General features: G+C 49.5%; 3 protein-coding genes and 1 pseudogene across 5 annotated transcripts in view; 2 read left to right on the forward strand and 2 right to left on the reverse strand.

Moving 5' to 3' along the window:
• The window catches only part of LOC308580709 (uncharacterized protein), a 263,178-nt gene that overhangs the window by 129,792 nt on the left and 107,491 nt on the right, over positions 1 to 25,895 (forward strand). The window contains exon 2 of one of the 2 annotated variants that reach the window (XM_081182766.1): positions 4,693 to 7,009. In XM_081182766.1, coding sequence (XP_081038892.1) covers positions 4,797 to 6,449 — 1,653 coding nt within the window. In that variant the 5' untranslated portion in view covers positions 4,693 to 4,796 and the 3' untranslated portion in view covers positions 6,450 to 7,009. Of the gene's footprint in view, positions 1 to 1,268; positions 7,010 to 25,895 lie in introns of those variants that run through there. The other variant, XR_014004844.1, reaches the window with a different exon arrangement.
• LOC308581176 (uncharacterized protein) overlaps positions 1 to 25,895 on the reverse strand; it is a 270,653-nt gene that overhangs the window by 86,264 nt on the left and 158,494 nt on the right. The window lies entirely within an intron of this gene.
• Positions 1 to 25,895, forward strand: part of LOC308580638 (uncharacterized protein) — a 327,057-nt gene that overhangs the window by 3,684 nt on the left and 297,478 nt on the right. The window lies entirely within an intron of this gene.
• Positions 16,254 to 23,585, reverse strand: LOC308581032 (H-2 class II histocompatibility antigen, E-S beta chain-like; annotated as a pseudogene). The gene is made up of 6 exons (XR_014013366.1): positions 23,337 to 23,585; positions 20,138 to 20,407; positions 18,470 to 18,751; positions 18,219 to 18,329; positions 17,264 to 17,287; positions 16,254 to 16,725 (listed from the first exon to the last, which is right to left on the reverse strand). The product of XR_014013366.1 is annotated as an H-2 class II histocompatibility antigen, E-S beta chain-like (transcript).

Consider the following 25,895-nt stretch of genomic DNA (forward strand, 5'->3'; position numbering starts at 1 on the left):
CGGGGATCCTCTCAGGAAAGAATTGAGAAAATGGAGCTTGTTTGGAAGGAGAATTTGTCTGTCCTGGGAGGGAGGGGCTACTCATTCCCCCCCCCATCAGTGAGCTCCGCTTCCTACAGAGGCAGGGAGGTTTGGAGGGGTAAGGGGGGGAGGGGAGGGGCCTGATCCACATTCCCGGAAGAGGAGCAGCTCTGCAGAGGAGGAGGGAAAAGAGGTGCGAAATATATCTATATATTGGCGGGGGGAGAGAGACTGAGGAGTCCATGGAAGGGTTAATGGGGGCGAGAGAGGCCGGGATGGAGACCTCCCCCCCCCTCCTGGGATGGGGAGAGATTTGGCAGGAAGCTGAGCCGACCAGGGGTCCTCTGGGGAAAGGGGACCCTCGGGGGTGGAGGGAGGAAGTGGGAAAAGTTTGTCCCCCCAGATAAGACTCCCATCATCCCTGGCCAGGGAATATGAAACTGATTTGAAGATTGGTTTCTTCTTTACACATTATTATTATTATTATTATTATTATTATTATTATTATTATTATTATTATTATTATTATTATTATTTATTACCTTCAGGTAGACACACCACTGGTTTCATCTTCTTACTTTTCTTTCCCACAATGGATGGATGTTGCTGTTTAGTCGTTCAGTTGTGTCCGACTATTCGTGACCCCCTGAACCAGAGAACGCCAGGCACTTCTGTCTTCCACTGCCTCCCGCAGTTTGGTCAAACTTATGCTGGTAGCTTCAAGAACACTGTCCAACCATCTCATTCTCTGTCGTCCCCTTCTCCTTGCGCCCTCCATCTTTCCCAGCATCAGGGTCTTTTCCAGGGAGTCTTCTCTTCTCATGAGGTGGCCAAAGTCTTGGAGCCTCAGCTTCAGGATCTGTCCTTCCAGTGAGCACTCAGGGCTGATTTCCTTAGGAATGGAGAGGTTTGTTCTTCTTGCAGTCCATGGGACTCTCCAGAGTCTCCTCCAGCACCAGAATTCAAAAGCAGCCATTCTTCGGCGATCAGCCCTCTTTATGGTCCAGCTCTCACTTCCATACATCACTACTGGGAAAACCAGAGCTTTAACTATACGGACCTTTGTTGGCAAGGTGATGTCTCTGCTTTTTAAGATGCTGTCTAGGATTGTCATTCTTTTTCTCCCAAGGAGCAGGCGTCTTTTAATTTTGTGGCTGCTGTCACCATCTGCAGTGATCATGGAGCTCAAGAAAATAAAATCTCTCACTGCCTCCGTTTCTTCCCCTTCTATTTGCCAGGAGGTGATGGGACCAGTGGCCATGATCTTCGTTTTTTTGATGTTGAGCTTCAGACCATATTTTGTGCTCTCCTCTTTCACCCTCAATAAAAGGTTCTTTAATTCCTCCTCACTTTCTGCCATCAGGGTTGTGTCATCTGCATATCTGAAGTTGTTGATATTTCTTCCGGCAATCTTAATTCCGGCTAGGTATTCATCCAGCCCAGCCTTTCGCATGATGAATTCTGCATATAAGTTAAATAAGCAGGGAGACAATATACAGCCTTGCCGTACTCCTTTCCCAATTTTGAACCAATCAGTTGTTCCATATCCAGTTCTAACTGTAGCTTCTTGTCCCACGTAGAGATTTCTCAGGAGACAGATGAGGTGATCAGGCACTCCCATTTCTTTAAGAACTTGCCATAGTTTGCTGTGGTCGACACAGTCAAAGGCTTTTGCATAATCAATGAAGCAGAAGTAGATGTCTTTCTGGAACTCTCTAGCTTTCTCCATAATCCAGCGCATGTTTGCAATTTGGTCTCTGGTTCCTCTGCCTCTTCTAAATCCAGCTTGCACTTCTGGGAGTTCTCGGTCCACATACTGCTTGAGCCTTGCTTGTAGAATTTTAAGCATAACCTTGCTAGCGTGTGAAATGAGTGCAATTGTGTGGTAGTTGGAGCATTCTTTGGCACTGCCCTTCTTTGGGATTGGGATGTAGACTGATCTTCTCCAATCCTCTGGCCACTGCTGAGTTTTCTAAACTTGCTGCCATATTGAGTGTAGCACCTTAACAGCATCATCTTTTAAAATTTTAAATAGTTCAGCTGGAATACCATCACTTCCACTGGCCTTGTTATTAGTAGTGCTTTCTAAGGCCCATTTGACTTCACTCTCCAGGATGTCTGGCTCAAGGTCAGCAACCACACTACCTGGGGTGTACGAGACATCCATATCTTTCTGGTATAATTCCTCTGTGTATTCTTGCTACCTCTTCTTGATGTCTTCTGCTTCTGTTAGGTCCTTACCACTTTTGTCCTTTATTATGGTAATCTTTGTACGAAATGTTCCTTTCATATCTCCAATTTTCTTGAAGAGATCTCTGGTTCTTCCCATTCTGTTGTTTTCCTCTATTTCTTTGTATTGCTCGTTTAAGAAGGTCTTCTTGTCTCTCCTTGCTATTCTTTGGAAATCTGCATTCAATTTCCTGTATCTTTCACTATCTCCCTCGCATTTTGCTTGCCTTCTCTCACCCACTATTTGTAAGGCCTCGTTGGACAGCCACTTTGCTTTCTTGCATTTCCTTTTCATTGGGATGGTTTTAGTTGCTGCCTCCTGTATAATGTTACAAGCCTCCATCCATAGTTCTTCAGGCACTCTGCACACCAAATCTAAATCCTTAAACCTGTTCCTCACTTCCACTGTGTATTCATAAGGGATTTGATTTAGATTGTATCTTACCGGCCCAGTGGTTTTCCCTACTTTCTTCAGTTTAAGCTTGAATTTTGCTATAAGAAGCTGATGATCTGAGCCACAGTCAGCTCCAGGTCTTGTTTTTGCTGACTGTATAGAGCTTCTCCATCTTTGGCTGCAGAGAATATAATCAATCTGATTTCGATGCTGCCCATCTGGTGATGTCCATGTGTAGAGTCGTCTCTTGTGTTGTTGGAAAAGCATGTTTGTGATGTCCAGCTTGTTCTCTTGACAGAACTCTTAGCCTTTGCCCTGCTTTGTTTTGATCTCCAAGGCCAAACTTGCCAGTTATTCCTTTTATCTATTGATTCCCTGCTTTAGCATTCCAATCCCCTATAATGAGAAGAACATCCTTCTTTGGTGTCACTTCTATAAGGTGTTGTAAGTCTTCATAGAATTGGTCGATTTCAGTTTCTTCAGCACCCGTACTTGGTGTATAAACCTGGATTACTGTGATGTTAAAAGTTCTGCCTTGGATTCATATCGAGATCATTCTATCATTTTTGAGATTGCATCCCAGTACAGCTTTCGCCACTCTTTTGTTGACTATGAGGGCCACTCCATGTCTTTTATGGGATTCTTGCCCACAGTAGTAGATATGGTGGTCATCCGAACTGAATTCGCCCATTCCCGTCCATTTTAGTTCACTGATGCCCAGGATGTCAATATTTATTCTCGCCATCTCATTTTTGACCACATCCAACTTACCCAGGTCCATGGTTCTTACATTCCAGGTTCCTATGCAATATTTTTCTTTACAGCATTGGACTTTGCTTTCACTTCCAGGCATATCCGCAACTGAGCGTCCTTTCGGCTTTGGCCCAGCCGCTTCATCAGCTCTGAATCTACTTGTACTTGCCCTCCGCTCTTCCTCAGTAGCATGTTGGACGCCTTCCGACCTGAGGGGCTCGTCTTCCAGCCTCATAACTTTTATATGCCTGTTGTCTTTGTCCATGGAGTTTTCTTGGCAGGTATACTGGAGTGGCTTGCCGGTTCCTCCTCCAGGTGGATCACGTTTGGTCAAAACTCTCCACCATGACCTGTCCATCTTGGGTGCCCTGCTCAGTATAGTTCATAGCTTCTCTGAGTTATTCGAGCCCCTTTGCCACGGCAAGGAAGTGATCCATGAAGGGGACAATGGGTATTATTCACCTTTAATACTCACCTTTTTCAGTGTCACACATATTTTTATCTTGTGATCTTCAGATGAAGAGAGGTATACAAATGTAATAAATAATTCCCAGTTGGAGCAGAGCTAGAATATCCAGAAGCCCTTGGCCACCCACGGCCAAGGAGGAAGAACAGTGAGAGAGGCCTGAACAGGGAATCTCTGCTAAGATAAGCCAGTGTCAGGAGGCGGGTGCGAGACCCGGTGGCATATAATTAGTATAAATCATAATTGGGGTTGGTGTCTCAGTCTGGCCTTCCCAGCAGTCAGGCTCCAGCTGCTTTCCTTCTGCATCTCCAGCTCTCTCCATTCAATAATGCAAAGCTGAGAGATGGAGGTCCAGCCCCAAGAACATTCACCAACTGAGCACTCCTTCAACCGACCACAAGCACAAAGCCTTGTCACTAGACTTACATATGGGTCTTCCAAAATGGTCAGTATGGACCTCCTGAGGCCAAAGGGACTGTGCAGGTGATGAATAAAGATCTAGAGGTCGAAGGGGACAAAATGTGGCCCAAGGGGTGGAGGATTATAGTGCAGAAGATGAAGAACATCATGATGAACTTAGGACCCTGAGGAATATTGGAACATACAGCAGCTCCCATTCCTGTGAGAAACCACTTTTTATAAAACGTAAAGCCCACAATTCAACCGTATTCTAAGATAATGCTGCTCCATTAACAATAATTAAGGGTTATAAAAGGCTGGTGGTGCATGACCATTATTTTACATTATTTCATTTGCCTTTCCTAAAAATTTGGAATGTATGGAGGACAACACGTTAAAATAAGAGCAGGTGCTAATTGATGTGTAATAGTCCTTTGTTCTCTTCCTAGAAAACAAAAAGGATTTTCTCCCTACCCCTCCCTATTGAAAGAAGACAATAGAGAAGCCAATCAGAATTCTGGTGGGCCATGTCTAATGGGAATAACGAAGAAACCATTTAAATGCATGGAGTGTGAAAACAAAGAACATAAACAATTTGAAAGTATGGAGTGTGGAAGGAGCTTCACTGACAGTGGAAACCTTAGAAAACATCAATGGTCTCACACAGGGCAGAAACCATTTAAATGTATGCAGTGTGGAAAGAGCTTCAGTCAGAGTGGAGACCTTAGAATTCATCAACGGACTCACACAGGAGAGAAACCATTTAAATGCATGGAATGTGGAAAGAGCTTCACTACTAGTGGAAACCTTAGAATTCATCAACGGACTCACACAGGGGAGAAACCATTTAAATGCATGGAGTGTGGAAAGAGCTACAGTCAGAGTGGAAACCTTAGAATTCATCTACGGACTCACACAGGGGAGAAACCATTTAAATGTACGGTGTGTGGAAAGAGCTACAGTCGGAGCGGAAACCTTAGAATTCATCAACGGAGTCACACAGGGGAGAAAACATTTAAATGTATGGAGTGTGGAAAGAGCTTCAGTCAGAGTGGAGACCTTAGAATTCATCAACGGACTCACACAGGGGATAAACCATTTAAATGCATGGAGTGTGGAAAGAGGTTCAGTCAGAGTGGACACTTTAGAATTCATCAACGGACTCACACAGGGGAGAAACCATTTCAATGCATGGAGTGTGGAAAGAGCTTCACTGAGAGTGGAAAACTTAGAATTCATCAACGGAGTCACACGGGGGAGAAACCATTTCAATGCATGGAGTGTGGAAAGCGCTTCAGTCAGAGTAGATACCTTAGAATCCATCAACGGAGTCACACAGGGGAGAAACCATTTAAATGTATTGAGTGTGGTAAGAGCTTCAGTTGGAGTGGAGACCTTAGAATTCATCTACGGACTCACACGGGGGAGAATTCATTTAAATGCGTGGAGTGTGGAAAGAGCTTCACTACTAGCGGAAGCCTTAGAATTCATCTCCGGACTCACACAGGGGAGAAACCATTTAATTGCATGGAGTGTGGAAAGAGCTTCACTTATAGTGGACACCTTAGAATTCATCAACGGACTAACACGGGGGAGAATTCATTTAAATGCGTGGAGTGTGGAAAGAGCTTCACTACTAGCGGAAGCCTTAGAATTCATCTCCGGACTCACACAGGGGAGAAACCATTTAAATGCATGGAATGTGGAAAGAGTTTCACTGATAGTGGATACCTTAGAATTCATCAACGGACTCACACAGGGGAGAAACCATTTAAATGCATGGAGTGTGGAAAGAGTTTCACTGATAGTGGATACCTTAGAATTCATCAACGGAATCACACAGGGGAGAAACCATTTAAATGCATGGAGTGTGGAAAGAGCTTCAGTCAGAGTGGACACCTTAGAATTCATCAACGGACTCACACAGGAGAGAAACCATTTGAATGCATGGAATGTGGAAAGAGCTTCACTACTAGTGGAAACCTTAGAATTCATCAACGGACTCACACAGGAGAGAAACCATTTCAATGCATGGAGTGTGGAAAGAGCTTCACTGATCGTGGACATCTTAGAAAACATCAACGAACTCACACAGGGGAGAAATCATTTCAATGCATGGAGTGTGGAAGGAGCTTCAGTACAAGTGGAGTTCTTACAAAACATCAACAAACTCATACAGGGGAGTAACAATATAAGTCCTAGGGAAGTGGACAGAGGTTCAGTTGTAGTGGAAGTCTTACAAACCACCAAAAGACTCCGAGGGGTAAGAGCTGTAAGAGTGGAAACACCTACAGGCCATCAATTAAAGAAGAGAAAGGGTTTAAATAGAAGGAGTGTGGGTCCTGATTTGGTTATTATGCAACACTTTTTAGACTGTGGAACCTTTTTCTCTCCGAGTCGACACTTTCTTTCACATCAATAACAGGAAATCAGTCTTAATTGCATGCAGTGTATGTGAGCTTCTGTTGTTTGTATGTAACGCGGTCTAGACATTTATTTAAAGTAATGAAAGTAACATTTCACATTAGTAAGCATAATATAATTTTTAATGTGAATCTGTAGTGTTGCTGCTGAATGAGGGTGGACTGAGAGTGAGCTGGTGTTGGTGTTTGGTGGAGGGAGTTGGAAATGTTTGTATCTGGGAATGGAGAGTTTCTCAAAGTGGAGCTGAGACTGGTGGTCTTGCATGAGGAGGGAAGGGGGCACAGGGAAGAAGGGGCCGTACCAGAGCATCTCAAAGCAATGTGCTGGGGGGCGGGAACCATATTGACACAAGTGTGTGTAGAATGCTATCCACAAAATGAAACCATAAGGATGAGTATAATGGGGAAGGAGGTTCAGGCAGGTCCCCAACCCAGAGTGCTAAGGGTCAGCTTCCTCCAAATCCACCTTTGAGACTGGACATGTTCTGAGGGCAGTGATGGCGAACCTTTTGGAGACGGAGTACCCAAACTGCAACACAAAACCCACTTTTTCATCACAAAGTGCCAACTATTGCAATGCACTCTGTGTGGGGCTACCTTTGAAGGTGACCCGGAAACTACAACTAATGCAGAATGCGGCAGCTGCACTGGTGACTGGGAGCAGCCGCCGAGACCACAGAACACAGGTCGTGAAAGGCCTAAATTGGCTCCCAGTAGGTTTCCGAGCACAATTCAAAGCGTTGGTGCTGAACTTTAAAGCCCTAAATGGCCTCGGTCCAGTATACCTGAAGGAGCATCTCCACCCTCATCGTTCTGTCCAGACACCGAGGTCCAGCGCCAAGGACCTTCTGGCAGTTGTCTCCCTGCGAGAAGGCAAGTTACAGGGAACCAGGCAGAGGGCCTTCTTGGTGGTGGCACCCGCCCTGTGGAACACCCTCACACCAGATGTCAAAGAGAACAACTACCACCAGACTTTTAGAAGACATCTGAAAGCAGCCCTGTTTAGGGAAGCTTTTAACGTTTGATGCATTATTGTAATTTAATATTTTGTTGGAAGCCGCCCAGAGTGGCCCAGCCAGATGGGCAGGGTATAAATAATAAATTATTATTATTACTATAACACGGCAATTCTACCTGTATACAGTGGTACCCCGCGAGACGAACGCCTCGCGAGACGAAAAACTCGCAAAACGAAAGGTTTTTTCGTTTTCGAGTTGCCTCGCAAGACGAATTTCCCTATGGGCTTGCTTCGCAAAACGAAGCTTGCCCCGGGGACAGCGGGTCTTCTCTTTTGAAGCAAGGGGCGGCGGGGAGAAGCGATCTTCTCCCCGCAGCCCCAGGTCCAGGGACAGCGGGAAGCGCTTCCCGCTGCCCCCGGACCTCTTTTGAAGCAAGGCGCTGCGGGGAGATCGCTTCTCCCGGTGCTCCGAAGCCGGGCGGGGGGGAGGGAACACCTGCCCCCACCGCCCGGCTTCGGAACGCTGCTCCGAAGCGGGGCGGGGGGGCGGGAACACCTGCCCCAGCCGCCCCGCTTCGGAACGCTGCTCCGAAGCGGGGCGGGGGGGACGGGAACACCTGCCCCAGCCGCCCCGCTTCGGAACGCTGCTCCGAAGCGGGGCGGGGGGCGGGAACACCTGCCCCAGCCGCCCCGCTTCGGAACGCTGCTCCGAAGCGGGGCGGGGGGCGGGAACACCCGCCCCAGCCGCCCCGCTTCGGAACGATGCCCCGATGCCGGGTGGTGGGGCGGGAACCTCGCACCCCGCCGCCGGGCATCGGAACGATGCCCCGATGCCGGGCGGTGGGGCGGGAACCTCTCACCCCGCCGCCCGGCATCGGAACGAGGTCCTGGACCTCTTCTGAAGGCAGGCGGGGGCAAAAGTCTTTGCTCCCCCCGCCTGCCTTCCCGGGACAGCGGAGACTTCTCCGCTGCCCCGGGCGATCTTAAAATGCTGGCGGGCGGGAGCGAAGCCCTCCTGTCCCCGGAGCTTGCGGGGCGGGAGGTGGGAAGAAGGGCTTTTCTTCCCACCGCCAGCCTTCAGAACAGCCTTCTGAAGCCTGGCAGTGGGAAGAAAAGCCCTTGTCCCCCCCCCCCAGCCTTCAGAAGAGGTCGGGGGACAGACTGTCCCCGGACCTGGTCTGAAGGCGGTTTCCCTAGGAACGCATTAATTGATTTTCAATGCATTCCTATGGGAAACCGTGCATCGCAAGACGAAAAACTCGCAAGACGAAGAGACTTGCGGAACGAATTAATTTCGTCTTGCGAGGCACCACTGTATTTAATTTTTTTCTGTTTGTTTCACATTTCTTCTTTATGACTACTGTTGTAATAAATAATCCTTCATAAAAGTTATTGCCTTACATTCTTCATTAAATTGTCTTTCCATTGATCTGTAATGTTATGGTATAACTCAGTGCTTTTTTTCTTTAAAAAAAATGCTTAGGGGGTACTTGTTCCGTTCGCAAAGTAAAGGAAGGATGGAACTCTGATTAATAAGACTACACACAGAGGCTTGAACCAGCAAGACTCTGGGAAGGGTGCATATAATCGTTTCTCTCTGTGCTTGTCCGATTCCCACAGCCCCCGGCCCAGGCCGTTTTATTCACAAAATAACTTTTTACAGAGTGTTCGTAAGAACTAATCAGATTTCAGCAAACCCACGTGGGGAGAAAGTTAAACTACTAAAACGAATTAAGCACAAATATTTCTGGGGTAAACAAAGAACAGAACTACAAAGAAGAGCATCTGGCAACCCCGCAGGTCATAAGGAGGGTGGCCAGGAGGACAGCGGATCATTATCCCCTTCATGTGAGATCTGTTTCCTGGCTCTAAGATTAACATCCTAAGATTCCCATACAGAAACCTGCTTCAAAGAAGCTTGCCCGCTATCTTTATGGCCCAGGATGCCTGCCTGGCGAAGCAAGAGAAATGGGCAGCAGAGGGAAAAGGGCATGAAAAGGGCACAAATGTAGAATCTTATGGGATTTAATCAGAAATTATCGTCAATATATCAAACCCAGTCAACACAATGTCTTCATTGTGGACGCGATGGCTTGATGTATATTTTATAATTCCACATGGTAATCCCATCTGATCCCTACAGTACTCTCATTTTCACCACTGGGGGAGGGGGAAAAGACAGTTGTAATTGAGAAAAATAAATACAGTGGTACCTCAGTTTTCAAACACCTTAGTTCCCAAACTACTTGCAACCTGAACTCTTCAAACCCAGAAACGAGTGTTCCAGTTTTGGAACTTTTTTCGGAAGCCGAACATGCTCTGTTCTGAGTATAACTTCCGTTTTGAGTGCCAGACTTCTGTTTTCCTTGTGAGGGAAGGCGGGCCGGGCGGCAAGTAGGAATGGGATGGGGCTTCTCCGCTAGGCAGCGTTGCTGCTTGCACGGGAAGAGGAGCTGGAAGGGGGCTGCTGAGCTGGGGAGGGGCAGGCTCCGTCACCCTTTCCGTTGAGGGGTTTGAGGCTGCACTCCCCTCAAGGGAGAATTTGAAAGGAGCCCCCCCCCCCCCGCCTCAGATCCCCTGCAACCCCGTGAAGGCAGCCAGGCGGAATAGTTGCTGGGGTTGGGGAAGGTGGAGGCAGCCTGGAAGCTGCATCTGAGAGCCCCTGCACCACTTGAAGGCAGGCAGCCGCTCCTCAGCCAAGCTTCCCACTCCCGCTCCTACTTGTGTGCAAGGAGGAGTGGAGGCAGGGATCTCTCAGCGCAAAGCCTCCACTTCTGAGAGATCTCCGCCCTGCTCCAGAACAGGGCTGCCTTCAGAGGTCTTCCAAAAGACATCTCTTTGACATCTGATGGGGGCGTGTGTTCCACAGGGAGGGTGCCACTACCGAGAAGGTCCTCTGCCTGGTACCCTGTAAATGTGAGGGAACTGCCAGAAGACCCTCGGAAGTGGACCTCCGTGATGATGGGGGGATATTTTCTTTTCCTTGTGTTAGATGGATGTTGAAACAAGGTGTGATTGACATGGGCATGTCTGGATCACAGATTTTTGCCCAACACCACTCCTCTTCTGGGACATACCTGTGATGTTTTGATGACCCACTGAGAAATGTGTTGTGGGAACTATTAAAAACTCATGTCATCTTTGTTCTGGAAATTTTCTTTTTTGCTTTTCTTAGAGATTGAGACCTTTGTTGCAGCAAATAAATGATCAGACCTTCTGGCCACTGATTTCCTTCCTCATTGCTTGCCTCCCATCTCGCGTTTTCTGATCAATCCAGCATCCGCAGGGCTAGACTCCAGCAAAGTTGGAAAGCTCCGCCGGGGCTGCTGCTTCTGTCTTCTCCGGCCAACGCAGCCTCCAACCTGCCCTGGAGAAGCCCAACTGGGGCTACTGGGACGACAACTGGGACAGGTAAAGCCAAACATCTTCAGGCCTCTTTGCGGGCGGGCCAAAATCGCTCATTTCCCCCCGAAATATAGTCCGGCCCCCAACAAGGTCTGAGGGACAGTGGACTGGCCCCCTGCTAAAAAAGTCTGCTGACCCCTGATCTAGTAGATCCATTGTTGTAACCATATCAAAAAAGTATTTGGTATTTTGCTTTCTTCTGAGACACTTTCCCTCAGTGATCTGTCATAGTCCAGTGATCCTACTCCATTAAATTCACCCGTAATAATTATATTTTTATCATAAACCTCAGACATACTTTCCTCCAGTAGTTGGAAGAAATCTCATGCGAAAAGTGGCTCTGAATCTGAAAGTCCCAGTCCCAAATCTTAATCCTGCCACCCTAAGATATTATAAGCAAGCCCCACATTCCTCTTTCCACCTGCAATAGGGAGGTTAGAACAACACTTAATATCCTGCAGGGATCATAAGACCCACAGTTGCTTAAAATTGCAGGGAGAGAGAGAAAAAGTGGATTTGAAATGACCCAACCACAAGATGAAAAGTCTCCGTACTGAATGAGGGAAGGGGGAGGCATGGGGGGGGGCTTTTGAAGTCTCCCTGCTGGCAAGGGAATTCCAGAGCAAGGACGCCTCTGTCTGTCTGGAATCCCTCACTGCCTCATCTCCAGCAGGAAGGGAGGATTTCCAGACTGGGACCCTTCACTCTTAGGGGGAGGTGCTGGGGCCTGGGCAGCTGGATGGATGGACATCAGCCTGCAGAAATGCTCCCCCCTTCCTTTCACAGGACTGTTGTGGTGTTGCATGTGAGTGACAAGGCAACACTCAAGAACAGTTCCCACCAACCAACATTACATCATTCCTCCACTGCCCACAAGAGGGCGATCTTTCCTTTACACATGGTAGAATCCTAGAATTGCAGAGCTGGAAGGGACCACGAGGGTCATCTAGTCCAGCCCCCTGCAATGCAGGAATATTTTGCCCAAAGTGGGGCTCAAACCCCCGACCCATAGATTCAGAGTCTCATGCTCTACTGACTGAGCTCTAAAAGGGAGTTTCCGTTCAAGCAGAGCCCAGAATAATTAGGGTTGCCATATTTCAAAAAGTAAAAACCAGGACCCCCCAAAATTGTAGAACTTTTTCTTTTTCTTTTTTAGACAAGGCCCCAAATAAACTGAGAGCCAGTGTGGTGTAGTGGTTAAGAGCGGTAGTCTCGTAATCTGGGGAACCGGGTTCGATTCCCCGCTCCTCCACATGCAGCTGCTGGGTGACCTTGGGCCAGTCACACTTCTGTGAAGTCTCTCAGCCCCACTCACCTCACAGAGTGTTTGTTGTGGGGGAGGAAGGGAAAGGAGAATGTTAGCCGCTTTGAGACTCCTTAAAGGGAGTGAAAGGCGGGATATCAAATCCAAACTCTTCTTCTTCTAAACGCCAAAAAAGCCCATGAGTTTTCAATTGACTTGTCTTTAATCCAGGGCAAAGTGCCTTCTTTTGGAAATCCCCCCCCCTATTCTGCCCCTATTCTGTGTGTGCCTTGCAGAAATGCCTCCTTCCGAAAATGAATGCCAGTCGAAAGAGTCGTCCATCTCTTCCTCCCCCTGGCAAGAGGCTCCAGGAGGGACATGGCCCCCCAGAGAGGGGTTTGGGAGAGGCGTCCCTTCTGGGGCCAAGGCTTGTGCAGGGACATCACAGGGACGGACAGACAAGGCCCAGCCTGCTGTGCAATATTATACCTTGCAGTCGTCACGGTTTCTCTAGAAGGGGAAATGGGATCTTTTTTGCAGATCCTCTTTCAGCAAAAGAGCAAACATTCTCCTGGATCTCAAGGCAGAAGCAAAGGAGAACCTTCAGCCAAGTCTCGTGTGGGGAGGGGGGCCAGGGGAGCTGCCAGGGCAAGGCTGTGGGGCAGGAGGCCAGGGCCCCCCTCAGCAGAAAGAGCCGCAGGTCCTGGGAATGTGAAAGGGCCCATTTGCCTTGAAATGGGACCGTTTGAAGAAGGAGAGTCTGCCAAGGGCACTTGGTCCCAAGAGCCTAAGATCATCAAAGGGCCTCTCCCAAATTTCATCCCTGGTATCTGGGACGAGGCCTCCTCCTGGGAGAATCAAGTAGGGGGCTCTGAAGCCCTTTTCCTCCTCAAAGGCTCATGGAGTTGTAGAGTTGGAGGGACCTCAGGGGTCATCTAGTCCAACCCCCTACATTTCCTCTTTTCCGCAGACCAACCCTGCCTGTGGTTGGTGATGCCTGGGTCTTTCTCCCTCTGAGGAAATCCCTTCTCTCTGCGGATTTTGTAGCATTTGCTCCCTGTCTTAGGGTGAGCTTGATGGTCCTGGTTCCTCCTCTGCCATCACATTGTGAACCTCCATGAAATCTACAGGTGAAGTATAGAAATTTAATAAATAAATGAATACATGTAAATATGGGCCCCTGGGAGTGTTTCCCCCTCCTTTCTCTCCTTTGGAACTCCCTGCCTAATGAAACCAAGAGGCGCCTTCTTCGTTGTTCTCTTTTTGGCACCTTTTGAAAATATTCTTGCTCAGACAAGTTGACCCAGATGTTGAGGAAGCTGAGGTGATTTTAATGCTTTTTTTTCATGTGTTTGTGCTTTAAAGCACGGTTGCGATTTCCCCCTTGTTTTATATTTTTGTAAAGCATTTTGAGCTGCTGCTTTTTCCCCACAATGAACTGATGTATAAATTTTATGAAGTGAAATAAATAAAACTACCCAGAGTGTTTTCCCCTCACCAGCCTCCTGGGATTCTTGGCAGGCTTGCCCCCAGAAACAACAAATGGGGCAGAGGAGTCTCTTAGGGAATCCTGGAGAGTTTCTGTGTAGAAAAGGGCAGACATTTTCCCCCCTCAGAACAGGCAGGGAAATTTCTGAGGAACCTGGGCAGAGACAAGGGAGTCTCCCTCCGCCTGAGGTGTTTCCCGCTCTTTTCTCCTGAGGGAGCCCAAACATGAGGAGAAAATGGCTTCCCTGTGGAGACTGGCATCCTTCCCTCCTCAGGGCCTGAAGGGTCAAGGAAGGGATGTCTAGGGGGGCAGCGGACTCCATGTTCCCTCCTCCAAGGGGCCCAATGTCAGATAAATGGAGGAACAGAAAATTCCCTCAGGAGTTTGAGTCACGGGAGGATTCAAAAGATGTTTTTTTCCTCCCCCTGAAAATTTCACGTTTGTGGAAACACTGAAAAAGGCATTTGGCTCTCCTGAATAGCTAGTCTGAAATCAAATTCATAATGAATCACCTCAGGAGACCATGCGGTGTGTGGAGGGTTTTCCCAGGGGGAAATGGCTCCCAAATCAGTTCACCACAGACTGGATTTAAACAGACTTTTCTTGCTTTTATTAGGATGTTTGTGTGGTAAACCACCTTGGGGTTGTTAACGGAAAAATCTGAGGGCTCCCTTGGACAAAAACAAAGACACCAACCAGGATAACTTGGAGCAAAACAGCAGCCTGTAGGCTTGGCCTTTATTGAACTGATGCATCAGGGTGCTCCCCTCACTTGCAGGAGAGAGAAAGGACCCAGAACAATGGCCTGCAAGACCTTATAAAAACTTTTGAAATTCCCCTCCTCCAGCTCAAGCCCACCCCCAGAAACATCATGCATACATTACAGAAAGGAGGGGTTGAGGGAGGAGTTGTGGTGGTAACCTGAGTGTCCTGTCACCTGGCTGGTTCCTCCTTTCCCCCTCCCCATGAGTCCTTTCCAGGAGACAGAGGGGAGTTTGCAGTTTCCTGCCCCCAGAGGGAAGATCTGATCATTGTCCTTTATTCCAGTCTGTGCTGAATCCACTCCCATATGCAAGTTCTTTGTCATTTTGATTGTCTTCTGTCTGGGACCATCAGGGTTGACATAGCAACTGGGCAGGGCTCCTGTGGATGTGCTGGGATGGTGAAGGGATTATGGCTGACCAGAACCAAGCCACCCCCCTTTGATAGTGCAAATCCGATGTATGGTTGATTTTCTACGAATTTATAACAGAAATGTGGCGTATGTAGTGAGTGTGAGTGTGTGTGAAGTTTGTACAAACAGAATGATTGGGGTGGGGGGGTTCCTGCTACAGGGTGTTGAACTGGTTACATTAAAAGGCCTTAAAGAAGTCAATAACCCAAAGGTGGGGAAGTGCTAGAGGTATGACTGAAGGTCACCTTCTTTCAGGTGTGGAAGTTGTGTGGAAATGGGCAGATCAACCCTTTTTCTTACACCCAGGATTGTCAAGTGTGGTGCTACTTGAATGTTGACATCTAAAAGAAATAAAATAGTTGAAGGACCACAGAGGGAAGCTGAAGAAAATCTTCACTGGTGCAACTCAGAGGAAATATTTTCAAGGCTGTGAAATCTGCTTCTGCCTTGATGTGGGTCGGGTGAGGATCCCAGTCAGAGGGTGTAGGGATCAGATGGGATTACCATGAGGAATTATAAAATATACATCAAGCCATCGTGTCCACGATGAAAGCATTGTGTTGACTGGGTTTAAATCCCATAAGATTCTACATTCATGCCCCTTTCATGCCCTTTTGACTCTACTGCCCATTTCTCTCTCCTCACATGTCACGTACACAGCAGTACACAGCAGTTGCTTTGCCAGGCAGGCATCCTGGGCCATAAAAGATAGTGGGCAAGTTACTTTGATGTAGTTTCTTATATATAATCTTAAAATGTTAATCTTGGAGCCAGGAAACAGATCTCACATGAAGGGGATAGTGATCTGGTCTTTCTGGCCATCCTTCTTATCATGTTTATTTCTTACCTCTGGGGTTGCCAGATGCTCCCCTTTGTAGTTCTCAACTTATTTACCCCAAAATATTTGCATGCTAATTAGTGATGTAGTGTAACTTTTTCCCCACGTGGGGTTTGATGAAATGCTCAGAGGAAATATGATTGGTTCTTATGAGCACTGTGTAAAAGATTATTTTGCTAATAAAATGGCCTGGTGAGGGGTGTGGGTTACGCACTTTTCTCCGAGAGCTTCGTGTCTTGTTTTTTAATCAGGGTCCAGTCCTTCCTTTGGCCACAGAACGCAACAAGAGGGCACATCCTTAAGATCACAAAAGAGCAGGATTACTTACAGAGAAATTAACTAACTACTCTCCCTGAGGAGATAAAGTCAGCAGGGTGAGGGTCTGGAGCAGGGACTCTCTCCGAAAACGGGACTCATCCTCCGTGTCGCAGGGCTGTGGGGAGAAGCTTTAAATAAATATATTTGGCCATTCACCATTTTATGGAATTGTAGAATTGGAGGGGACCCCAAGGTCATCTAGCCCAACCTCCTGCAATGAGGAATCTCAAGGATCAGGGTCCCCATCAGGGCTTGAAGGACCAGTCCTGGCAGTCTGACCAGATTCATGGTTGTTTTCAGGGACAGCTCAGGCTCCTCCAGGGAGATTCAAAGCACAGATTCTCTAGCAGAGAGATGCAAAGACGGAATCAGGTTGAGATAACTTGCAATCAACAAGCGGAAAGGGAAACAGAAAAAGAAACTTTCCCCAGATGACAAGCAAGCAACAGAGGTGGGGGAGGGGTGGACACTGTCGTTCTTGATCTGTGACTCCTTCCATCCACATTCCAAGGAGGTTTCCACCTCTGAGCATGGACAGAGGGCAACTGGCAGGAAGAACAGAGCTTCTCCACATCCCAGGATCTAGATGGAGCAGCGAAGTCTAACTGATGAGTCCTGCAGGCAGAGAAGAGAGAGACAAGCCCATCACTGTGGGGTGAGGAATGGGGAGAAAGGGGTAGAAGAATCCCTGGCAAGATTGGGGGGACACTCCATAGGGCGGCCATCAGAAATTGTGAACTACAATTCCCATCACCACCAGTTATGGGCCTGGCAGGGGGGGCTCTGAGGAGGGAAGGAGACAGAGGGAGGGAGACTTGGCTGGCTTTGGCAGTGGAGAAGAGGAGCTTCAGAAGAGACCAAGGAGATCTGTCAAGATCAGAAATGGGGAACCACGGACCCTGGACCAAATGTGGCCAAATGCCAGCCCTGCTCTCTTCATGGTCTCTGCTTGACTGTCTCCCAGGTGGGACATTCCCCTGGAGACCCCCTTCCAGGGCATGATATTGGAGTATGTGCATCAGGGGATGGATTTATCCATGGAAAGCCCCTCCCCTCTGTTCTACAAGGAAGCCATGGCGGGGGCTCACCAAGCAACCAGGAGAAGGGGGTTGGGGGAGCAGGAGGAGGATGGAAGAGCAGAGAGGAAAGTTACCTGCAGGCTGAGGAACAGCTTGCCCTGGGAGAGAGAGAGAGAAAAGAATAGAAAGATTCAGTCAGCACCAGATATCTCCTGAAATAGCTTCTCTGGGAACCCCCCCCCCCCCAGATCAAGATGACACACTCCAGGCACAGCTAGGAACTTTCCCCCCCTCGTTCTGTCCTATGGACTTTGAGGGGTGAAAGAAAAGTCTTTGTAGGAAATAAATATTTCCTTCCCACTACAGAAAGGACCCTGGGGAAAAAACTCGCCAACTAATCTCTTTCCCATTACCCAATGCCCCCACCCCCCACACCCTCCCATATTCCTTAGGCTGCCTCTTTTGGGGCTCTGCATTGCCCAGTTGTTGATTCGGGGATTTATTTCAGACCCAAGGGAGATGAATTCCGCCTCCTGACTGTAAGTGTCTCAAAGGCCCTTCGCTCAGCAGGGAGAGAGAGCCTTTGAATAATAATAATAATAATAATAATAATAATAATAATAATAATAATAATAATAATAATAATATATTATTTATACCCCGCCCATCTGGCTGGGCTTCCCCAGCCACTCTGGGCAGCTTCCAACAAAATATTAAAATACAGTAATGCATATAACATTAAAAGCTTCCCTAAACAGGGCTGCCTTCAGATGAATTCAGATGAAAAGTGCTGGGACCAGGAAGCTGCTAAACCTCTGTGTCCTTACTCTGCTCAAAGGCTTCAGAGCCAGAGATGCTTTTGAATTTCTCCCTTCTATGTTGGAGGTTTAGGTCTTAATCTACAGCTTTAAACCTCAGACCATCTCCATAAGCGCTGAGGCTCCATTTGAGACATCAAGAGGGAGCTCCTAGGAGTGGAGAAGGAACAGAACCCTCTCCAGAGCCTCTGCCTAAGAAGAGGAGGGGAGCCTGGAGCCCAATCCAGCCCCACACCCAACCCTCCCTCTCCCCCTGGCACCCCACCCTCACCTTTCTTCTTCTTCAGGTAAAGGGCGAGTCCAGTGGCCCCAAAGACCAGCCCCAGCACAATCCCCACAATCCCCGTCCACATCTTGCTCCTGGCAGAGTCCGACTGTGGCTCTGAAGGAAGAAAAAGCCCAGAGTGAGGAAAGGAAGGCCTGGGATCAGCCCCCTGAGGGGGGAGCAACCCACCCAGCCCCCCAGGAATGCCACCCCACTCCCTTGGGAAGTGGTGGGTCAGGGCTGGGAAGGCGTCCTACCCCATTGGACTGTGACGGGGCCTTCGAAGCTGGCGTGCTCCACCTGGCAGGTGTAGACGTCTCCACGTTCTGGCTTTGTCTCCAGCATCACCTCAATATGGAAGGTCCAATCCCCATCCCGGATGAGGTCCGTGGTCCACACTTTGGGCTCCTCCTTCCCGTTCCTGAACCACTTGATCTCGATCCCCGCAGGGAAGAAGCTGCCCACGGTGCAAATCAGCAGAGTGTTGTGTGGTGAAGATTCAACGTTGTCTGTGGGGGTGATCTTCACCTTGGGCTGGACTGTGGGAGGGAGGCAAGGGAGATGTGGGAGGGAGGTCAGAGATTTAGGCAGGGAGGTGGGCAGTCCACAGCCGTAGTTAAGGGTGGGGCTAGCCAGGGTCTCATCCACTCAGAGGGGCACCACTGAGGCTCCCAGGTTGCGGGGGGAAGGCTTCCTCCAACCCCAACCCCTCCTGGTGGCTCCACTTTAAATTTTTTTTATGTAGTGGTTCAGCAGCCAGCAATTTTTGAGGGAATCTTGTGGAGTATTATTCTTTTATTTTATTCTTTAGAGCCCTAAACTGCCTTTACTACTCAGAAGTCCCACTGAGTTGAATGGAGCTTACTCCCAGGTAACTGTGTAAAGATTCTGCGGTCTTATACTGCAATCTTCAGCATTCTGACTCAGAAGTAAGCCCCACTGAGTTCAAGAGGACTTACTCTGGTATGTGCCTGATCATTATCACAGTTTCCATTATCATCATCATCATTATCATTTACATACCGTAATAATATTTCTTATAATTCCTCAAATGATCTACTGCTCTCTGAGAACTTCTTAAGGCTGAACGAAAGCCAGATATGCACACAATGTTACTATTTAGAGAGACTATTTCTCTTTTCCAGCCTCTTCCAAACCTCTTTTTATGCCCTTTATAAACAAATGTGTCAAGGGGTGTGTGTGACAAAACTGGGTCTTTGCCTAGTTTTGATCCTGGGACAGTCAGTCGATCCTACGCTCTCAGGCCCCAACTTCCCACTCCCACCAGTGGGATCTCTGACCGCCCCCCCCCATCTACCCAAAGTCAGCCCAGTTTCCCCAGTGGTCAGGCTGGTCATTCCACAAACAGGGAGAGGTTGCGCGCAGCTAAAGAGGAAGCCAAGACAGCCAGCGGGATGGATCCCGCTAGCTATCTTGGCTTCTTTGCTCTTTGGGGCTGGGGGGGGGGAATAAGATTTTTTTCCTTGATTTCCCCCTCTAAAAACTAGGTGCGCCTTATGGTCCGCTGCACCTTATGGAGCGAAAAATACGGTAATAATAATAATTAATTACTTCTATTATTGTTGTTGTTATTTATTATAATTATTATTATTGTAAATACTGAAATTTGGTGTTGCAAGCCACCTTGAGAGCTACAGGTATAGGGCGCGATGCAAATTTAATTAATAATAAATAAATAAAGTAAGAGAGACACCCTCCAGATTGCAATACAGGAAACGGTTTATGATGCTTCCAGGGACACAGAAACTCTGCCAGGAGTGGGGCATCACGAGAAGCCCCTCTTCCTCTCTGAAAAGCGGGAGGGGAGAGGGGGGAGGGGAGGAAGTCCCGGGTCCACCCCACCTCCCATTTCTTCCAGGGGGGCCGTTTTCCATGACGCCCCCCCTCCCCGAGCCTGGACTCACCGCGCCGGGCCTGGGAGAAGGGCTCGAAGATCCCGTAGTTGTTCCGGCAGAAGCGATCCACCTCGGCTATCTGGCTCTGCAGGTCATCCTTGTCCTGGTTCCATTCCTTGACTTCAGACTCCATCATTTCAGCCACGGCCACGTACTTCCCTCGGTCGCTGTCAAAGTAGAAGAGCTCCTGCCGGTCGAAGAAGTATCTATCTAGGGCGCGGATCCGCTGCGTCCCGTTGGAGAAGTGGCACTCAGACTTCGACTGGTAGAGGAAATGCTCTGCAGTGGGGGGGGGGGAATGAAATGGGGGGTCTAGACTTCCGGTTTCCAGTTGCCTTAAGGGTGCAGCTCCCACGATAGCGGAGAGAGATGGTTTCTCTCTCTCCCATTCTCTCTCTCTCTTGTGTCATGTGATCCCATAGCGGGGGGGGGGGAAGGGAACTGAGCAGGGAGACCCCCCCTTCACCTCCTCCCAAAGGAAAGGGAGAGAGCTGCAGCCAAAGGCCATTGTGGAGAGGGAGCCACAACCTCCAAGACCCTGGACCCCATGGGCGTAGCCAGGATTTATGGGGGGGGTGTCGCCGGAAACCCCCCCCCAACTCACAGACACGTGTTACACAAGCACCACACTCACACACACACACATCTCCCCCCCCCGACCCTGGAGATGTCCCCTTTAGAGGGCCATCCCTTAAAGCCTTCCGTAAATAAGGAAGCGCTAGTTTGACAGCTTCTCACCATAGCGCTCCGCACAGCCCTATTTTTATTGTGAGTAGACCGGCCGACCGAAATTCCGCTGTCAATCGGCGCCCGCCTCAGCCAATCAACATTACCGAACAGCGCCCCTTGCGGCGACCACGCAGGTACTGCAGGCTACTGCCGCTTTTCCCCCCTTTCCCTTGACAGCTCTCAATACAAAGTTTCCGAGTTCAATTGACCGTGACTGATCTAATCAAAATGTAGCAAGCCGCTTCCTGAAGGCGAAAGTGCTTTGAACTTTAAAGACAATACTCTTCATAAATTCACTAAAAATCAACCGTACTTCGGATTTTCACCGGACCACTTTTATTCTGCTGGATATTACAAAGACTATCAAAGGAGGGTGGTCCGAAATCAAGCGGCCATAATCCCTTAACCGAGCAGTCACGTACTCTGTGTTCCCTCCTACTAGACGTGACATCCTTGATAGCCATCGGTGATGGGTTCAGACAGAAGGCTATCAGCGACATAATGAACTGCATATCATAGTGTATTCCGCGCGGACTCTCACAAAGGACTGTGACCGGATTCCCCCCAGGGGGGCAGGAACTTCGCCCTTTTCCTTTGTTCTTGAATATGGCTCATGTAGGGAGGGGGAAGGAGGCTCCGGCCAGGTGTCTGGACACTCAAGTTACCTGGGCAGCTCCTCCCCAACTCCTCCTATTTTTAATATAATCATGATGTAAATATGATGTAATTCTGAGGGTGTAGCTAAGGGGATTAGTAACTAATAAAAGCTAGGGTCTCCCTTTGTTCGGGGCTTCCATTTTGCTTCACCTTGTGGGCGGTGGGAGTCCTGTCGCGACAGTCTTTCTAAATAAAGACCGAGCCTACTGGCTGCTGTTTTGCTCTGACTTGCTCTGGTCGGTGTCTTCATTTGCCCAAGAGGACCCTTGAATTTCCGTTAACAGGGGTCAGAGAGAGAACCAAGCAATCTGCTTTAATTTGTTCATTTATTTGAGGGGGGCAGCTGCTCCCTGCCTCTGATGGCTACACCCATGCTTATCTCCCCCCCTCCCCCCTTTTATTACCCTCCGGCTGGAAGAGGAAATATTGGGGGTGGGAGAGAGACGAGGAAAAGGGCGAGATGCCGAGGAGGGTGGGAGACGCTTCTCTGCTCTGAACGGGGTTTCACTGCAAACCCCCCCCCCAGTAGACCCTCCCGCTTCGAGAGACCCGGTTTCACTTTCGCTTTCCCTGCCAGAGCGCAGGAAGTGACTCCTGTCTACGCAGGAGCCCATTTCAGCACCCAAAAGACCCGGGGGGGGGGACTGGGAGAGGGGGCCTGCCGCGAGGGGGGCAGTTCAGGGTCCCCGGAGCAGGGAGCCATTTGCCCCAGTTTCGCTGCTGCTTCATGGGCGTAGCCAAGGGGAACAGGGAGGGGCAACTGCCCCCCCATCAATAAAAAACAATAATACAGAGCAAACTGAGGTTCCCCTTCCTAACAAAAGCCCTGCCCCCCCCCCGCCCAACAAAAATCCTGGCTACACCCATACCTGTGTTAAGAAAGGTAGATTTATGCGATATGTGGAATCATTTATAGAGCTAAGAATTGGTTACAAGATCTCTTGGACATGATGGGAGATAAATGGACTAATAATGATGAGGATGATTTTGAGAAGCAGGTGAAGAAGCGCTCAGGGCCAGATTCAGCTCCAAACCCCCACCCCACCCCGCTAAAAAAGTCCCCTAGGGCTGCCTGCCATCATCTGTCCTGCAGGAAGACTATTTAACGTGTGAATATTGTGGTTTTATTAAAATTCAATTGAATGTTATTTGAAAGCTGCTGGGGTAGCATTTTAATCCTGAAAGGTGGGATATAATTAATAGCAATAAATAAATGCTCTCTTCTTCCCAGTCCAAGAAGCCTGAGCTGCTCCTTTTCAGAGGGGGGAGTGTTTCCCCTTCCCTCCTGCCCCTTTGCCCTCCCCCCCCCCCCGTCCTGGAAGAAGCAAATGATTCTTCAACTTCACTGAACTGAACCATGTTGTTCGGATGCCTGATTAACTACTCTAGTCCTAACTTAAAAGCGGAAAGTGTAATGCTGGTGGTCAACAAAAGAGGTTTAAAGACTCTCTCAAGGCAAATCTAACAAAATGTAGTATGAACACTGACAACTGGGAAACACTGGTCTCCGAGGGCTCCAGTTGGAGAACAGCCTTGACCAAAGGCGTCATGGACTTTGAAGAACCGAGGACGAAATGTAGAAACGTGCTAAGAGGAAGGCGCCTGGCAAACCCTCACCTTGATCAACTCCCACCCGGAAACCAATGTCTCCACTGTGGAAGGACGTCAGGATCCAGAAATGGCCTCCATAGTCATTTACGGACTCTCTGCTAAGATCGTGGAAGACCATCTGCGAGATGTCGTCAAAGGAGCCCCACCGATGGGGGTCCCGCTAAGCGGAGTTTCCTCTTCCTTCTCCCCCCATTGCAGACTCTTTGCTCACCTGGAGGCGCCTCCACGCCCAGCCCCTCCGAAGCGGAGACCACCAGCGCCCCCATCCCCAGCAGGAGCCCCCCAAAGGCCAAAGGCGCAGCGCCGGAGCCCCCCATCCTTCTCTCTCCTTCGCCCCCCGAAGACTCCCAAATGGGACTTTCTCTGCTCAGCCCCGGGGGAAACTCCTGCCCAAGCCCCGCCCACTCCACCGCCCCTCCCCGCGAGCGTCCAATCCGCCTCCGAGCCCGGGCAGCGTCATCGGTCGCCAGGCAGGTAACTCCTGGAAAGAGCATTCTCAAGGGCTCTCTCTGCTCTCGCTCGACCTGCAAGTTCCTCTTTGCCTTCGCAGCTGCTTCTGATCTCTCCATTGTTGCTGCGTCGCGGGTGAAGAAAGACCTTCCCCAGAAAACCTGGGGGGAATATAAAGCTTAAGAGGAATCTGTCAGTTCCATCCGAAAGTTTACTTTGGCAGAAAAAAGGGGAAATTTCACTCTCAGGCTTCAAAACAGCGAGATGCGCTTTTCTTCTGCTGCGTTTTAAGCCGCTAAACCTTCGTTCCTTCCGGTATCCGGAACGAGGAAGGAAGTTTCAAGGGGGGAATAACTGTCTCCTGAGGGAGGGGGCTCCCCCTCTTCGCCCCCCAGCCTGCATCCCCAGGAGACCTGGCAGCCCCCCAGTAAGGAGACCCCTCCCCCCAATAAAAGCCCCCTCCAGCCCCCAGCTCCCCTGTGCAAGAAAGTTCACTGGCGCTGGTGTCTGAGGAGCCCCATGAAGAAACACCGAGGGGGGAGACAGAGAGGAGCCCCCGCAGCCCCTTCCCTGGAGGAGACCCCTCCCCTCTTGGGGAGATCCAGCCCCCCACCCCAAATGCTGCCCTTTTCGCTCCGTCTCCGGCTGAGTCTCCTGCCTGGGGAAGGTTTACCTGGAGACAGGCTGGTCATCGCCAGGGCGCTTTCTCATTGGCCGAGCTGGCAGGGACTTTCCTGCTGCGCCAAAGCCGCCCCCTGGCCGCCCCCGCCCCACAGCCACTTGGAGGGCGAGCATCCAGGAGGAAGGGGCAAGGGACACTTCGGCTTGAATCGCCCCTCGCCCGCCTCGGCCCAGGAAGAGCGGCAGAGATGGAGCCCAGAGGAGGAAGAGGAGGAGGAAGAGCCCTTTGCTGCCTCTGGGCGACCCTCCTCCTCGCCCCGCCAAGGGGGGCCGGAGCCCTGAAAGGTCAGGGGGCGCAGAGGGAGGGGGAGATGCCTGGGGAGGGGTCCCAGGAGGGGGATGGGGGAGAAAGATTGGGCCCCTGGGCGTTGCTGGTGGGCAAAGGAGGAGGGGTCTCTTGGGCTAAGGGAGGAGAAGCCCCCCTCCCCCCGACAGGTGCAGAAGCTGAAACCGGGAATACGGAGGGATGGGGGGAGGAAGGGAATTGGACGCCCCCAAAACACGAGGGAGGGGAGGGAGGATCTGAACCCTCAACTAAGCTGGTCCAGGGGTTAAAAAAGGGGAGAGGACAGGGTGCAAACAGCACCCCCCACCGCACACATTGCCTTTCTTCAAAGTTCGGGATTTGTGCCTGATACGGAAGAAGGAAGGGGGGGGGGCCAACCATTTCCCTCCATCGCTACCTGAAGGGGCCCGAGGCGATGACCTCTACAGTGCCCAATCCTTCCTGGAACCCTCAGCCCCCACATTGTTGCACAAGCACCACACTATACCCCTGCCTTACTAATAAAGGGCTCTTTCCTATCTCAATCTCTTCCTATGCCTCCCTCTTGCCCTATTCCAAAAGCGAGTTGACCGTATCATACTACGTCCCCATTCAAAATACTGAACTGCGCCTCAGCCAATCACAGCCATGCATCCATCCTGCAAGAACTAGCTCAGGCAGCTCAGCGAACTCTTGCACGCCTCATTAAAGCTGCTGACAGGCTACTGACGGTCCCCCACAGCGAGAACAATCGAACCGAAACTTCCGACCTCCTAATCCAATCAGGACCTTGTTACAATGTATCCGTTTTGCTCATAAACCTGTCAAAAACCTTGTTACAATGTATCCAACTTTGACCGAGGCTACGGAACAGGTTGGGAACCTTCAGAACCTTCCGAAAATCATATAAAATCAACCATAGCCCCGAATTCCTTGCTTTCAGTGTCATTCAACCCAGCTCCCTTTGGACTCCATGATGACACCCTGACCTCCATAATCCCTCAAGCGGCAGGGCACGTACACAGGAACTTCTTAATCCTGTCAGATTGTCCTGCCTAACCCTTCCTCCGGGCAATACCAGGTGGCAGACGGTGCATATCAACTGTCCCTTTGTCCAGCCACCACCGGTACTCAAGAAATGTTTACTTATGTATATCCCTCACTCTGCACATTCCCCCTCCCTTGTCTCAAATGCTAATCAGTGTAACCCCACCTCTCTGTAAATATATTCATGACGTGTGTAAAATATTCATGATGTAATCCATGAAACCCAAGCTTCCCATAATATATTCATGACGTTTCGCGCACTGTATTCTGGGACTTGGGGGGAACTTTTAAAAGTTTATGTCACCCCATTCTCGGGGTTCAATCTCG

This window comes from Podarcis bocagei, assembly GCF_964188305.1.
Source record: "Podarcis bocagei genome assembly, chromosome: 2".
Classification (NCBI taxonomy): Eukaryota; Metazoa; Chordata; class Lepidosauria; order Squamata; family Lacertidae; genus Podarcis; species Podarcis bocagei.